This window comes from Etheostoma cragini, chromosome 8 (assembly GCF_013103735.1).
Source record: "Etheostoma cragini isolate CJK2018 chromosome 8, CSU_Ecrag_1.0, whole genome shotgun sequence".
Taxonomy (NCBI): Eukaryota; Metazoa; Chordata; class Actinopteri; order Perciformes; family Percidae; genus Etheostoma; species Etheostoma cragini.
Window position 1 is genome coordinate 22,275,865 of NC_048414.1, and position 15,636 is coordinate 22,291,500.

General features: G+C 41.7%; 1 protein-coding gene across 1 annotated transcript in view; it reads right to left on the reverse strand.

Moving 5' to 3' along the window:
* mbtps1 (membrane-bound transcription factor peptidase, site 1) overlaps window positions 1-15,636 on the reverse strand; it is a 35,152-nt gene that overhangs the window by 9,055 nt on the left and 10,461 nt on the right. Inside the window, exons 4-13 of the mRNA XM_034878829.1 lie at window positions 13,150-13,350; window positions 12,882-12,992; window positions 12,475-12,584; window positions 9,300-9,416; window positions 8,401-8,468; window positions 6,655-6,757; window positions 4,572-4,723; window positions 2,811-2,972; window positions 857-1,001; window positions 450-638 (exon numbers count right to left, since the gene is read on the reverse strand). Coding sequence (XP_034734720.1) covers window positions 450-638; window positions 857-1,001; window positions 2,811-2,972; window positions 4,572-4,723; window positions 6,655-6,757; window positions 8,401-8,468; window positions 9,300-9,416; window positions 12,475-12,584; window positions 12,882-12,992; window positions 13,150-13,350 — 1,358 coding nt within the window. The remainder of the gene's footprint in view (window positions 1-449; window positions 639-856; window positions 1,002-2,810; window positions 2,973-4,571; window positions 4,724-6,654; window positions 6,758-8,400; window positions 8,469-9,299; window positions 9,417-12,474; window positions 12,585-12,881; window positions 12,993-13,149; window positions 13,351-15,636) is intronic.

The following is a 15,636-nucleotide window of genomic DNA, read 5'->3' on the forward strand; positions in this document are numbered from 1 at the left end:
GTCATGGGTTAGCTGCCTGGAAGGCGATGCTAGGGGCTTAATACGCCATTGAGCCCACCGTGCACACAGCGTCTGTCTCCATAAAGAGAGAAGACAAATGGCAAAATTCAGCAGTTGAAGAAAGGTTGGTATCTATCTCGTGAACACCTTTACACAATCACATTTAAAAAAAGTGCTATAAAAATATTTAAATTCTGAAGACAATGTTGAGTGCATGCTTTAGAAAGTTAACTAGTCGCAAGTTTGCGCTAAAATCCAGTTGGGTCGTTGAGGTCAAAACACTCTATGCAGCAGCTGTGAATCAAATAAACATATTATAAATACTGTTATTATAAGTAATGTTTGCTGCCCATTTTAAGCCATCGGACAGGGATGTGAGGGTGTGTGAAACAAATAAGGTTTGGGGGACCAGTGGTCTGGTAAAGGTTAAAGGTGCTTAGAAGACTCACATCATTTTCTGCAGGCGACGCCACGGTGACCATCACATGGCCCTGAGCGACCCCCTCCCACGACGCCGCTTTCTTCGCCACGGAGATGGACACAGCCAGGTAGCCGGCCCACGGCCACAGCACGGGAGAGTAAGAGACGGCCACGTCGATGTGGTCGCCGTTCTGAGGGAGGTAGGGCTGCCAGATGGGCTGAAGCGGGAGAGAACTTTTTTCAGAAGGCTTACAGGGAAGATGTTTTCAACAACTCTGGAGTTCATTAGGATGTAAAAACCAGCTCAATCCATCACTTGTTCTCTTAAAGAACTTGAAGTAGTATTTTAAAAAGTGTGTTATTTGTGCAGTAGCATCTAACTTAATAGAGACTGAAAAAAAGATTTCTATTGATATGTGTATTTGTGTGTGTGCACCTTGTCGACAATCCTGCCAGTGACACCCATCCCGTTGAGAATGGTCACATTGACGATAGTGGGCATTCCTCCATAGTAGATGGGCTGGGAGCAGTACGGCCACATGTACGGACACTCTGTCAGGTCGATGTAGCTGGGAGAAAGACTGGCAGGAGACAAGGACGGGAAAGGATACTGTGTTACTACATGTTTACCTTTAGGTTTAAAGCCCCCTTAGAATGGTATAATCTAACCTGTAAACATTTGATACATTCCATCTTACCACTCCTTTAAAAATGCCCTGTTTTCCTATTACAGTACTCTACCTGTCCATAATCTTCTACGATACCATGATAACGCTTCTTCTAATATTATTAATATCAAGTTTCATTCTTAGTCTGCCTCAGACTTGATTATGACTTACTGATTATGATGTTTGTTTGTTTTTGTCTGTTTTTGTCTCCGTCACTCCCCGATGTAAGTCGAGTGTAGATGTAAGTTGCGCATGCATCACTTTGCGACAAGCAGCACCATAACTTACAAGAGACTTCTGTAATGTCAATAAAGTAAAAATGAACCTACATAATGAAGTTTGTTCACTGCTGGCTACAAGTTAGCATCAAACACAACAACGGCCAGTTCATTGGCATTTTGAGCTAACGTTAGCAATCAAACAATCATAGTTAGCTAAAACGTTTTTTTAAATGATTCCCATCTTCTGTTATTGTTAGTAACGAGAAAGGATAATTATTTCATTCATTTCACAAATTTCAGTATGAAACCCTGATTGTGATTGAACTGTTTATTTATTTTTTTGTTAAAAAGATGAAAAAGCTGATGCATCTTAAACAACTCCGTAAACAAAACTAAACACTATTTAACACTGAAACACTGGCGGTGAGCTCCAGGTACTGCAGCCGCAGAAGGACCGTCATCAGTGGGGATCGGCCAGTGTAGCAACATTGCCAGAAAGCTTTGCTGACGAGCTCAACCTGCAGTCGAAGCTCCAGCGGAACACGAAGAGCCCCACATCGGTAGCAGCGGCCCATCCCCCGGCCATGACCAGACCTTGCTTTGCTGATGTTGTGCTCAAATTTTACATCCCTGCCAAGAATTGCACCCGCTTGGGCAGCAACAATAATTTCTGCAGAATGAGTGTTCCTTAACACTCTTAAAAATCCTTATTTTCCCTCGTGGATGCAATTCTCGACAGGAAAGTAGAACTTGGCACCTTTTACCCAGTGATGACGGTCCGTCTGCGGCTGCGGGACCTGGAACTCATTACCAGTGTTAAAAAGTGTTTAGATAATTAAAAGGTGTTTTTTTTAAAAAGTGGGCTTGCTGGCTAGTCCACCAAGCTTCCATGCTAATAGTAAACCAGACAGAGCTGTCCCTCATCTGGAGATAGGAACCCTGCTTTCCCTATGGTTTGGATTGAAAATGAACCTGAGTAAAAAAAAAAAAAAAAAAAAAAGTACACAAGTAAACGTTGCATTACAAGTTTGCAGCTTTCATTGTGTTCATGTAAATATAAATCAACCAATCAATATTATTTTCTGTGACTTAACATTCAGAATACAGGTGTGTGAATATTTTCGACGAGTGCAAATTAAAACTTACATCTTCAGATTTCTTTTACAAGCTCTCAGGGTTTTTTTCCCCCCTTTGCGTGACTTCAAATTCAGATCACGTGTGTGAATATTTTTGTTTATTTATTTATTATTTTACAAGTGCAAATTTTAATATCAGATTTTTTGTTCTGCAAGTAATCTACAAGCTCTCAAATTTTGCACCAGATTTACCTTCATATGTAAGGTGTTTACATGCCGTTTAAGAGATCGGAGTATGGCTTTTACCCAAATATAATCATTTTTGTACACTGCATGTAAACACATCCACTGTGAGATTCATGTAGCTGAGGAGCAGACGTTGGTGCTGCTTTAGGATTTGCGTGCACTGAAACGGAAACATCTACCTGGCCTGAGGTTTGTAACTGTTGAGGATCTGGTAGGCTCGGATCAGGTCTAGTTTCCCGTGGCCCTGCTCGAACATGTTGACCCCCGGCAGCCTGCGGGCCGAGGCGATCAGAGCCTGTTTCATGGAGGCTGGGTTCACCAACTCCCTGTTCAGGACGGTGCTGGAGGACAGAGGAGGACAGGCTGGGTCAGTGTGTGGAGCTGTGAGGCTGCTGGTGTCAGATTCCAACAGTGTTTCATTCAGAACAGAATGGCACAGCGTGTGCCATTCTCCTGGGAGAAGGGAAAGGTGCCCGTTGTCAACAAGGGTGGTATGTTTAACTCGGCAACATGAGCTCACAAAATCGGCTTAGCTACAGCTATGCAACAGGAGGGCTTTCACGTGTAAAGGAGGTATAGTGACAGAGTGAGGATAAAACCCGACATTTATCAGTCACACCTCCTCCCTTTGGGACACATTTCACTGACTGCTCATGTTTCTGCTCATTTAGCTGACGCTTTCATCCAAAGCGACTTACAACAGCTATGTCATGTTGAGGTATAACAGTGGGAATCGAAACTAGGTCTCCCACACCAAAGGCATGTGTCATATCCAGTGCACCATCACCTCCACCTGTTCAGGATTACAGCACAGAGGTAGTGTATAATTACACCACTTTGAGCTTTAGAACAGCAACATGTATTCTCTCTCCTCCAAACCCCTCTACAGGTCAGCTTTAACAGCCCTCACTTGGACACTCTCCCTTGGAGTGTCATCACTTGAGCCGCAGAGAGCTCCAGACTTCATCTAAAACTACGCCACACACTAGTCACATCCAGTGACTCTCTTGCTAAAAGAGACATGTTTTCATTATTAGATAGACAGAATAATAAAAACATTTACTGTACATTTTGACTGCTTTACAATTAAACCGTTTACCTTTTAAATCTTTAGAACTCCACAAGATTGTACTGGGTGTACCAATTATTTGCCACACTACGTCTCTACCGGCTTAAGTGCTGATGCTCGGTATCTGACCCTGGTCTCTGACGTTGTCGGGAAGGGGGACTAAGGAAGAGAAATTTCCTCACATATATTGTAGCTGACTAAGGCCAGGTATTAAATAAATACATTTTACACGGACAAAAATGTGTCTGTAGCACTGAGTCTGGAAAACAACGTTTACAAAGTGAAAAAGCCCCCCCCCCCCCCCCCCCCCCCCCCCCCCCAAAGGGACTTAACATCTTTCAGAGAAAAGACAGTTCACCAACTGCTCCAAACGGCTCTATTGTAGTCCAGCCTTTACTTCTATGACAAACGCTCGTCACTTTGTAACACACGTTATAATGCTCGCCTAGCTGCTAGTGTGGCACGCCTTCGTACTCCACAACTGATTACCAAGTTACTGTGCATGCAACTCCCAACAAACAGATGTAAGATACCTCACTCTGTAGCTAAAACAGAGAGCTCAACACAGCAATGTGAAGTAAAACACATGATGTTTTTTTTTAAATCAAGCCACGTAAATCTTTTCTGGTACAACCTCTAAATACAGTTATTCTACATAATACAAACAATCTAATAATTCCCCCCCAAGAGCAAGTTTTTGGTGCGAGAGCGGCTCGGAAAAAGCTTCTTTTTAGCAGCCAGACAGCGCAACAGATAAATAAACAATTGAGCAATATCTTGATAAAATTTCAACGGATTACGACTCCTTTGTAGCAAGCATAAAAAGATCAAACTCCAGTCACTTAATGACAACGTAGTCAGGTTTACTGACCTGACCAGGAGAGTTACGGCACCAGCCACCACGGGAGAGGCCACGCTGGTGCCAGACAGAGAGCGACACCCCTCCTTCAACCCTGATCCACGAACGCCAGAACCGTAGGTGACGATGTCGGGCTTAACCCTGCCGTAGCCCCCCGGCAGCTCCTGCACAGAGATGGGAGACGGACACAGATCATGAGATACAGACAGAGACTGACAGAGTGACTGAAAAGGAGTTTAAAGTGGCTTTAAAAGTCTTCTGAAGCAGCCCAGAAGGCAGCCAAACATAACTGCAGTCAATCCATTTAGATCAGGTGTGTCAAACCTAACTTCTGTACGAGCCGCACTAAAAAAATAATGATCAAATCAAGGTCCAGACATGTTTAGTTTATCAACATGCTTTTCAGGGGTGCATGATTTAGAAAATGTCCTGATTTGACATTGATTTTTAGGCTCAAGATTCGATTCAAAATTCGGTTTCAATTCAAAAACAATTCACAAATGTAAATGTAATTACTTTTCCCATGTGATAGTATACACTCCAATACAAATACAAAAAAACTATATATAAATACGAATCAATTTTAGGAATTCTATGAATTGATTTGAATCTGTAGAGTAGGGCTGCACAATCAAACAAATTTTAATCACGATCACAATTTTTACTTCCCACGATCAAATTTGCGTGATCAAGCGACTTTTTTTTTAAAAAGCGTAACTTCATAGAACGCTCCGTTTTTTTTGCATAGCGCATCTACCACTCTGTAAACTCTTCTGCTCATGTGCCAGTCAGATGTTCCCTGCATGTGAACAGTCACAGAGGACAGAGTAACAAGAAGAAAATTCAACAGATAGCAGTCGTTTATATGTCGGCCTTAAGGTTTACCAGTTTACCAGTAAACGCAACATTTTGTCCCGTCTGTGTTATTCAGACAACAGCAGTGAGCGTGCCACCGCAGTGATAGTCGATGGCGCTGCTAGTTAGCTTCTGTTAGCTCACAGGCTCTAGGGCGTGAGTAATATTTTCCCTCTAGAACGCACCGGTGCACATAATGTCGTCGCATCTGCTGCAATGCTGTTTATATGGATATGGTTTAATTTTGCATTACATGACCCATTTCTTCTGTAAAGCCATTTGTCTACAGTTTTAATTGTTATTAACACAGCTGTATATTTTCAAATAAACCTGTATTTGTACCAGTCTTTCTGCTGGTAACTCTCTGCTATCGCAGCCGCCACGGCGAAGAACACAGAAAAAATTACTGAATGCAACTAACTTCAGTTGGTAGAGTAACAGCGTGTGATACGGAGCTGCTAGACCTGGGCCAGAGATGTGACACATGACCAGAATATCATAGTTCACAAAAATGCAGCGCAGTGACGATACAGACATTTCATACACACAACGTGTGTATCCGCCGTTCGACCCGTGCTGGACTTGTTCATAATGAGTCAGCCGTCTCTCGGAGCCTGTGCGACAATAAAGTTTATTTTGGTTAAAATCAACAAATAATCGGTAGAATAATCGTGATCCCAATATTGATCAAAATAATCGTGATTATCATTTTGGCCATAATCGTGCAGCTCTACTGTAGAGCTTGAATCGCGAAATGAAAGTGAATTGATTCTTTTTTGCACACCCCTTATGCTTTTATTTCATCCACTCTACAACTCTCCCAAAACTCCACTACGGTTGGAAATATGGGCATCCTGCAGACATTGGGTGTGTGATGTGACTGAGTGGTAGGTACTCTACCACACACTCAAGGCCAACAAAAATATTTGCACATAACATGTTGGTGAGTGGTTGAGTGAGTGCTGTCAGTTCCTTCTGGCCTCTTCATGGCTGGCTGACAGTAGTAGAGGGGGCGTAGAGACAGACTGGATCAAAGAAAATCATATCCCAGAGCAGATGTTTCCCCACTGATAAAAAAGTGGTGTGTGCAAGTGTGCGAGTGAATGGCTGATGGGATATGGATGAGAGATCAGGAGCTTACGTTATGGTTGACCAGCAAATATAGCAGGTTAGATGTCTGCTCTAAAACTGAACTTTTATGTCTGTGGGGGATTGAGTGTGTGTTCCTGGAGGAACTCACCCAGGTCGTCATGCCTCTGGAGGAAAACCTAGCAATGTTGTCCTCAAAGTCGATGCCTCCGACCCCGATCACATCCATCTGGTCTGCTGGGTTGTTCAGGGTGCTGAGAGAGAGAGGGAGGGAGAGAGAGAGAGAGAGAGAGAGAGAGAGAGAGAGAGAGAGAGAGAGATTTGTTTTTTACAGGAGTTCAATAAACAGTTCCATGTTCCATCACAGCACAACAATATGGTAGTTCAGAAAAAAATGAGTCTGAAAAGTGTTACTCTCCTATTTTGTACTTTTATTGGTATTTTATGGTGAAGGAAAAGTAAGCAGATGTTTAGCAGGGTCATAAGACCCAGATGGCCAGGGGGCTCATTTGGATAATTAAAGCCTAAATGGTGTAGGGAAAGTAAGCATTGTATGGAAATAAACATGGATGGCATTCAACAAAAGAGAGATTCTTCCACACAAAGAATATTTAAAATGAGGAAAATATCCATTTGCTGCATGCTTGTGTTTCGTTTTTTACTGTCACACTTTCTTGTGGCAGAGATAGGCAGCGATGTTCACCGTTGACTGTGCAATGATTTTCCTAGCTAACGTAGCTAGCAGTAGCAACAGTGTTAAAAGGTCCAGTGTGTAACTTTTTTAGTTGTTCATTATAAAAATCTGTATTGCTCTTCACAAACTTGTCCTTTTTTATGAATATTGACCACCACCATCAATTTCAAGTATTCCTATTGGCTTGAAATTTTACATTCGCTTGCATGACCTGGGGTCAACTTATAGACAATTAAAGAAGTGGACATACAGATCCCGTTCTGGGATCCAGATCTGGGCAGAGACCACTGAAGGAAAATAGAAGCCCTTTTCCGGTGATAGCTAGGCATTATTGTGCAGCCTCCAACTGAGCTTGACGAGGTAGTTGTGATGTGGGCAACCTGTTTGAAAGTTTTAAGTCTTCATGTAGCTGTGCCAAGAGAAATCTCAATCATTCCCAATCAGCAGAGACAGAGAGTGTAGGTATATGTTAGGAGATAACATAGACACAGGCTAATTACTGCTAACTAACTGCTAGTTAACGTTAGTAATCAAACCTAAACGGCGGATGTAAGTCAAAACCGTCTGCAAGCTTCTCTTGGCAATACGGTGATTTGTCGACTATGCGACAGCATCTTGCATGGTTATGACACAATAGTTAGCCTAGTTTTACAAAAACTGCTACGAAGCCACAGAAGAAGAAGTAAACGTGGAGGACCAGACGTTATCTTAATACATTCTGCGAGTGTTGCTGTGGAGTAGGACAAAAAAAATCTAGCGGGAAAATTTGCAGACCACAGGCCCTTGGGTCCTGGGGGAAAAATGAATGTTCGGAAATAAGAGGCTGCTGCGGCCCGGCGTGCAGGTTAGTTTGACCAGCAGGCAGCGGCGGCCGGAGTGGGCAGCGGCCGATCCAACTTATTTGAAGGCTCCCATAGCTGTTATGCGCGATTTTGAACTGCGTGGTGCGAGAGAGTTAATTGCAATAAACGATCGCTAGATGAGAGAAATCCCTACACATTGGATCTTTAATACAGGTAGAATGATAGCAACTAGATAAAAAAGGAGTACTTATGTCACGGTCTAAAGCACGCAAGAAGAAAAATTCAAGAGCTTTGTAAATGAAATTTAAAAGAGAAACACTTTAAAAGAACTGATTTCAATGTTGTGTAAGACTTTTTCAAAGACCTGCAGAGTAATTAGAAGTGAAAGTGATTTGCATACCCATACAGAGGTCCATCGTTGCCAATAGCAGAGACCATGATCACTCTGTTGGCAGTGAGCTCCCACACCTGTCAAACAAGAAAATTGGTTGGGGAATAAGATGGAATTTTCCCGATAGGTTTCACTTAATTACTACTTTAAATTTGTCTTTACTGGGACTGCACTAAGGTCACATAAAGAACATAGTACAAGTGGGTCTTGTTGTCACAACTGAAAGCTTCATTCACACGCTACACTTTATTCCTAACAATATACTGATCCGTGGTCCCACGGTTAGGTTTACGTGATACACAAAAGGCCCTGTGAGGGGACAAACGTCTTTGGGCTGTCAGCTTATAACTTGTAATTGCACATGTTACAGAGCTGAGTTCAATCATTGCTATGCACGCGTCTACTCACCTGGTTTGACCCGTTAGCGCAGTTTATTTTCCAGCTCATTAACACTTTGTGAAATGGATGTAACTCAGAGGGAGAAAACTGTGGTTTGTTAACTATTTCTATGCCTAGACAAACACCTCAGGGTTTTATCTTGGTGGTGGGGTGGCAGTTAGCATGAGTGCACCACATACAGTAAAGGCAATGAGTCTGTGTAAACTTATTTAACAGATATCTGTGCATCTGTTATTTCTGACAATTTGCCAAACAAAAATGCATATCATGCTTAGGTAAATAAAATCTTAATTAACAAAATTGTTTAAAAAGTAATTTTTTAATGAATCACCAGGAGAGTCCAGTGAAGCCTGACTCTGGAGAAAAAACTCTGATTAGCCAAGAAGTCCTCTATGCAGAAAAAAAACCTGCACCTGCTATCAGTTCTTCTCTGGTTAATTATCAGTCAAAGCTGGCCAACTGCTACCATGGGACTGTAGCCTTCCTGAGATTTTCTCTTTCTCTTTCACCTTATCAACAAAGGGGTGGTCCATGAAGTCAGGCCCACCGATGCTGAGATTGAGAACATCAATCTTCTTCAGGATGGCGTAGTTGAAAGCATCGAGGAACCACGAGGTGTACGATACCTGGGAGGTAAGGAGAGACACATAACATACTCATCATAATCATCATATCAGACAGTATAACTACTATCCACAAAGCTACATTGGAGCATTTAACAATAAATTTAATAAACCACAGTCTTGACATACAACAAAGAAGTTGGAATTCACATCACTTGAATAGAACAGTGAATCATACATTGTACTAGTAATAATTAACACTGCTTTCCAATATTATTTAAGGAACAGTTTGAAATTTCGGGAAAGCAAAGATTGAAACCACTCTGTCTGTCCATTTAACATGAAGCTACTGCTAGCAACCAAGGAGTTTAGCTTAGCACAAAGAACAGAAACCGGGAGTAGTCGCTGCAGGTTAAAAGTCTGCCTACCAGCAACTCTAAGCTCACTTGTTAACATGTCACGTACCATGTTTTTTAATCCATACAAACACCAGTGTACTATTAAATCGCAATTTGTGGTTTTAGGGAGGTTATGTGTGACATAGTGTACTACTAAAATAAATATTTAACTAGTCCTTTAAAGGAGAATTTCGGTCGATGGCAACACATAGCTCTGTTGTATGTAAATTGGGAGTGCTGTCAGTAGAGAGAAAAATGAAACCAATCGGTGCTGTCTACACCGAGTTATCCTCCTACTAGAGTTAGCACCCAACAGGCCTTAACAGGGCAAGTTTCAAATGTGTTTTAAGCCTCTAAACATGTTCAGATTGTCATTACCAGTGCCTACCCATGTGTAGTTATTCATTCCCAGTAAAAACAGTGAATCTGACTGCTGTAGATGTTTAATAATGCATGAAAGTTGTGCTAATTCAGCTCTGTTTAGTTCCGGTGTTGAGACGGGCGTTAGAGAGCTTAGGGACACAGACAAGAGATAAAACAAAAATATGTAGGCTATCAATTTAATGATTAAATAAGGTAGTGTCTCTAAACTTACCACAATTATAACTTTTCTCCTGCTAGTTTTACTATAGTACTTTTAAAAAATAAGAATATGCTTATTATTGAAAATATGTTTCAACGAAACTAAACCCAGCTGAATCAGCAGAACTTTCATGCATTTGTTTTACATCTACAGCAGTCATATTCACTGTGTTCACTGGGAAGGAATAACTGCACATTGGTAGGCACTTTTAACGAAATTTTAAACATAATTAGAGGCTAAAAACACGTTTAAAACTTGCCCCGTTTATGCCTGTTGGGTGCTAACTCTAGCAGGAGGATAACTCTGTGTAGACCGCACCGATTGGTTTTGTTTTTCTCTCTTCTGACAGTACTCCAAATTTACAAACAACAGCTACAGTAAGGAAAATAAGTATTTGAACACCTAGCTATTTTGAAGGTTCTCCCACTTAGAAATCATGGAGGGGTCTGAAATTAGCATCGTATGTGCATGTCCACTGTGAGAGACATAATCTAAAAAAATATATATATATATCCAGAGATCACGATGTATGATTTTTTTAACTATTTATTTGTATGATACAGCTGCAAATAAGTATTTGATCACCTGTCTATTAGCTAGAATTCTGACCCTCAAAGACCTGTTAGTCTGCCTTCAAAATGTCCACCTCTACTCCATTTATAATCCTAAACTAGATGTACCTGTTTGAGGTCGTTAGCTGCATAAAGACACCTGTCCACCCCATACAATCAGTAAGAATCCAACTACTAACATGGCCAAGACCAAAGAGCTGTCCAAAGACACTAGAGACAAAATTGTACACCTCCATAGGGCTGAACAGGGCTACGGTGAAATTGTCAAGCATCTTGTTGAAAAAAAGGTCCACTGTTGGAGCAATCATTAGAAAATGGAAGAAACTAAGCATGACTGTCAATCTCCTTTGGACTGGGGCTCCATGCAAGATCTCAACTCATGGGGTCTCAATGATCCTAAAACAAAGGTGAGAAATCAGCCCCAAACTACACGGGAGAAACTGGTCAATGACCTGAAAAGAGCTGGGACCACCGTTTCCAAGGTTACTGTCGGTAATAAACTAAGACCTCAAGGTTTGTAATAATGCATGGCACGGAAGGTTCCCCTGCTTAAACCAGCACATGTCAAGGCCAAATCTTAAGTTTGCCAATGACCATTTGGATGATCCAGAGGAGTCATGGGAGAAAGTCATGTGCTCAGATGAGACCAAAATAGAACTTTTTGGTCATAATTCCACTAACCGTGTTTGGAGGAAGAAGAATGATGAGTACCATCCCAAGAACACCATCCCTACTGTGAAGCATGGGGGGGTAGCATCATGCTTTGGGGGTGTTTTTCTGCACATGGGACAGGGCAACTGCACTGTATTAAGGAGAGGATGACCGGGGCCATGTATTGCAAGATTTTGGGGAACAACCTACTTCCCTCAGTTAGAGCATTGAAGATGGGTTGATGCTGGGTCTTCCAACATGACAATGACCCGAAGCACACAGCCAGGATAACCAAGGAGTGGCTCTTTAAGAAGCATATCAAGGTTCTGCCGTGGCCTAGCCAGTCTCCAGACCTAAACCCAATAGAGAATCTTTGGAGGGAGCTCAAACTCTGTGTTTCTCAGCGACAGCCCAGAAACTTGACTGATCTAGATAAGATCTGTGTGGAGGAGTGGGCCAAAATCTCTTCTGCAGTGTGCAAACCTGGTGAAAAACTACAGGAAACATTTGACCTCTGTAATTTCAAACAAGGGTTACTGTACCAAATAGTAACATTGATTTTCTCAGGTGTTGAAATACATATTTGCAGCTGTATCATTCAAATAAATAGTTAAACAAAATCATACATTGTGATTTCTGGATTATTTTTTTTAGATTATGTCTCTCACAGTGGACATGCACCTACGATGACAATTTCAGACCCCTCCATGATTTCTAAGTGGGAGAACTTTCAAAATAGTTGGGTGTTCCAATACTTATTTTCCTCACTGTATGTGTTGGAATCGACCGGAATACTCCTTTAAGTCACCAAAACACACATCATCATCTTCTCTAGCACATGTATTTCTTTTAGCTTTCGGTTATACTATTCTGCTACAATACTAAAGCACAGCGGTATGTTGAAAGCATGTATGCACCTGGTTGTTGGTGAACACTCTGAAGATGTGCAGCTCTGAGTCGGGGGCAAAGCCTTGACACTCCCTCATACTGGCTATTACTCCGGCTACGAATGTACCGTGGCCCAGACCTGAAACATAGGACAAGAAAATGATCATCATCTAGTCTCACATTTTTCCAGACCTTCATCCACACCGCTGCGGACGAGGGTCTGGCTAGCCCTCACAGCATTATGGACATTAGGCTGAAAAGAGTGACACCTGGTGGGATTTCCGGCGGCAACAGAGCGATCCTGGAGCAGCTTTATCTAACACGCACGCATGCACTTCCACCACTCTCAAATACACAACCTACAAAGGGCATCCCGATACTTTAGCACCAAAATTATCATCAATAAAATAATTAACATTAGGTTTCTCCTGCTCACCGTCATCCAGTGTCTTTTCATTAGTCCAGTTGGTCCTTTCCTTTACGTTTTTAAAATGGGGGTGCTTCTCGCTAAGGCCTGTATCAAACACTGCCACCTTCACACCAGAACCTGTACATACAGGAGAGAGATTAAATTAATAACTACAAATAAAGATGTCTCATAGTTCGGTCATGTTCATTCCTCCATTAAAAGCAATCCCTTATTTATCCCCGTCCCCTCTATGCTGGCCCTCTCTCAGAGCTACGTCAAAAGTGCGAGGTCTAACCGGTGTGGCCCATCTGCCAGAGCACGTCTGCCTGCAAGATCTGCGCAACGTGGCGGGGGATGGCCCTCAGCAGACGCCGGCTGGAGTGGCGACCGGTGGCGTGCCAGAAGCCCGAGCCTAGTGACAGGCTGGTTCGTCGGAAAGGGCGGGATGACTGCCACGACTGCCGGGTGGCGTTGCAGGGTGCAGCAGGTTCAGGCGCTACAGAGACGGAACACAAGCAACTGTGTTAAAGCAAAGGTAAAAATAAAAAGTGTTCTACATATTGTGTCCATGTGACTACAGTACAGGTTTGGATTTTAGACATTAGGTTGGCATTGTTTGGGTAATAGATTCTAGTTCCCAAAAATATTTTTTGCAACGTTTGACCAATGTGTCCCCCGCAGACAAACCTGTCTCACATAATAGATGAGCGACGTATTTTTCTGTTCAGACTTTAGGATTTGAAATTCTACTTGGACACATTTTTTACTCATCCTCCATGAAGGGCTGGAGGAATAATTAGATGCTGCTGCAGACAACCCAATCCTCCAGTTAACTTAATCATGCTCACCATTTTCTGATCCTCTGTTTATCCCGCTTAATTTCTTTCCCTTCCTTATGTCTCTCTTGCTCCTTCCATATTTTAGCTGTGACGTGAGGCTGATCATTCAAGGCCAATTCTAATCTTTCAACCAAATCTGATTCACTTGGACAGAAAACAATATCACGAGGTCTTTAGCAAAAAGAGAAGCGGAGTCCTGCAGGGTGTTTTTTAATGTAGGAGTAAAATGCAGAGCTGAGGTCTTCTCTCGTATCTTTTCCACAAATACATTTACTTCTCTAGGTAGCTGGATCGTGGACTCTGTATTGACCCATGCAACACAAACCCAGGACACGTAGGCTTACCTTTTTCAGGTATTCCACTCTATAAGCAGCTTCAAGTCTTATCTAGAGCAATCTACACTCCCAGGAGGCCGAGTAAAAACCCTGCAACAACTCTCCAAGCACTTATTGCTTCAAAACATCACTCTTTTTTCTGTTTCTATTATGTTTTTCAAATAAATAAATCCAAATAATCTCCACTAATTACAAAACTCAAAAGTCTAAACACTACAGCCCTAGATATGACCTTCAGTAAAAGCTTAGATTCAAATAATTCAACACATGTAATGTAAAGCTGGTGCTTATTTCTGACATGCACTCAGAATCAATTCACACACTAAAAGGAACAGCCCACCGTTTGTTGACATATGGCTTATCACGGTCTCTCCTAGGTGAAGATAGGTGGGCCAACACATTTTTTGTCTCAATGAATGCATTGTCTTAGTTTGGTGGAACACCGGCAGCGCCGCCACCAGTTAGCTTAGCGTAGGGAATCCTATGTCTCCGGTTAGCAGTAAGTTAGTTGTTAGTAAAAGTGAGCCAACAACAAAACAACAACCTAATTACTTGTTGTGGCCTGAGTGCAAAAAGCAATGCAGATTAAGACTAAACGGTTTCCTAGGCACATAAGTGATTTGGGATGATATTGGGTGGAACAAAGTGGCTAACCAGTGAGACAGTCACCTAGCAACCTTAGCCATCTAACCTATGTGAGCCATCGTGCAGTCCATAGCATTATTTACATTCTACTGCATATAAAAATTGTTGAGGTTGAAGACAATTTTGTTTAAAATTACTACAGATGAACTCCAGAGTGTGTGTGATGTCAACCACTTGCAGTGGGGGAAGAAGTATTCAGAGCTAAAAGTAGTAATACTACAGTGTAAAAATACTCTGTCACAAGTAAAAGTTAATATTTGACTACAAAAGTATTAGCATCAAAATAAATTTAGAACACACACACACACACACACACACAGCGTCCATGTTGTGCAACCGGCACTTTGCCCCTCAGACAATTTGGTCTAACTGACAAACACTCATAACACCCGTAAAGATACAAGATGAATTTCTATTCACTCATAATCTGACAATGCGGCACCTTTCTGCGGAGGTGTGTGTAGATAGGTGCTTCCGAAATTTTTACTTAAGTACAGTACTGTAGTAAATGTACTTAATTACACACCAGTATTGACACATTCTGTCCTATGTATAAATCGGACACATCTTAACGAGCATGAAACATGAACTGAGATAACAGATAATCCATGAAAGGCCGTGTGTCATGAACGGCTTAAAGTTTGGATTACTTCCACAAGTATGAACGTTATTTAAAAGTTGGACCAAACCAGTAGATACTGAAATTTGAAGTTTGAGGCTGTAGGTAACAAAAAGTGAAAAAAGGGTATAAAAAAGAAAAAAGACTAGCTGAAACACAGCCAATAAAATAAAAGAAAACGGATAAACTATACTAATAAACTAACCGATATAATTGTTATAATTTTTTTAAATTTTATTCTTAGATTAACTTTCAACAGAGATTTTAATCTGTAAAATACAGAAGTTCTTTGTTGTTCCTTATCAAGTAAACTAGGAGGTAAAAGGTTTCATGTGCGACACATG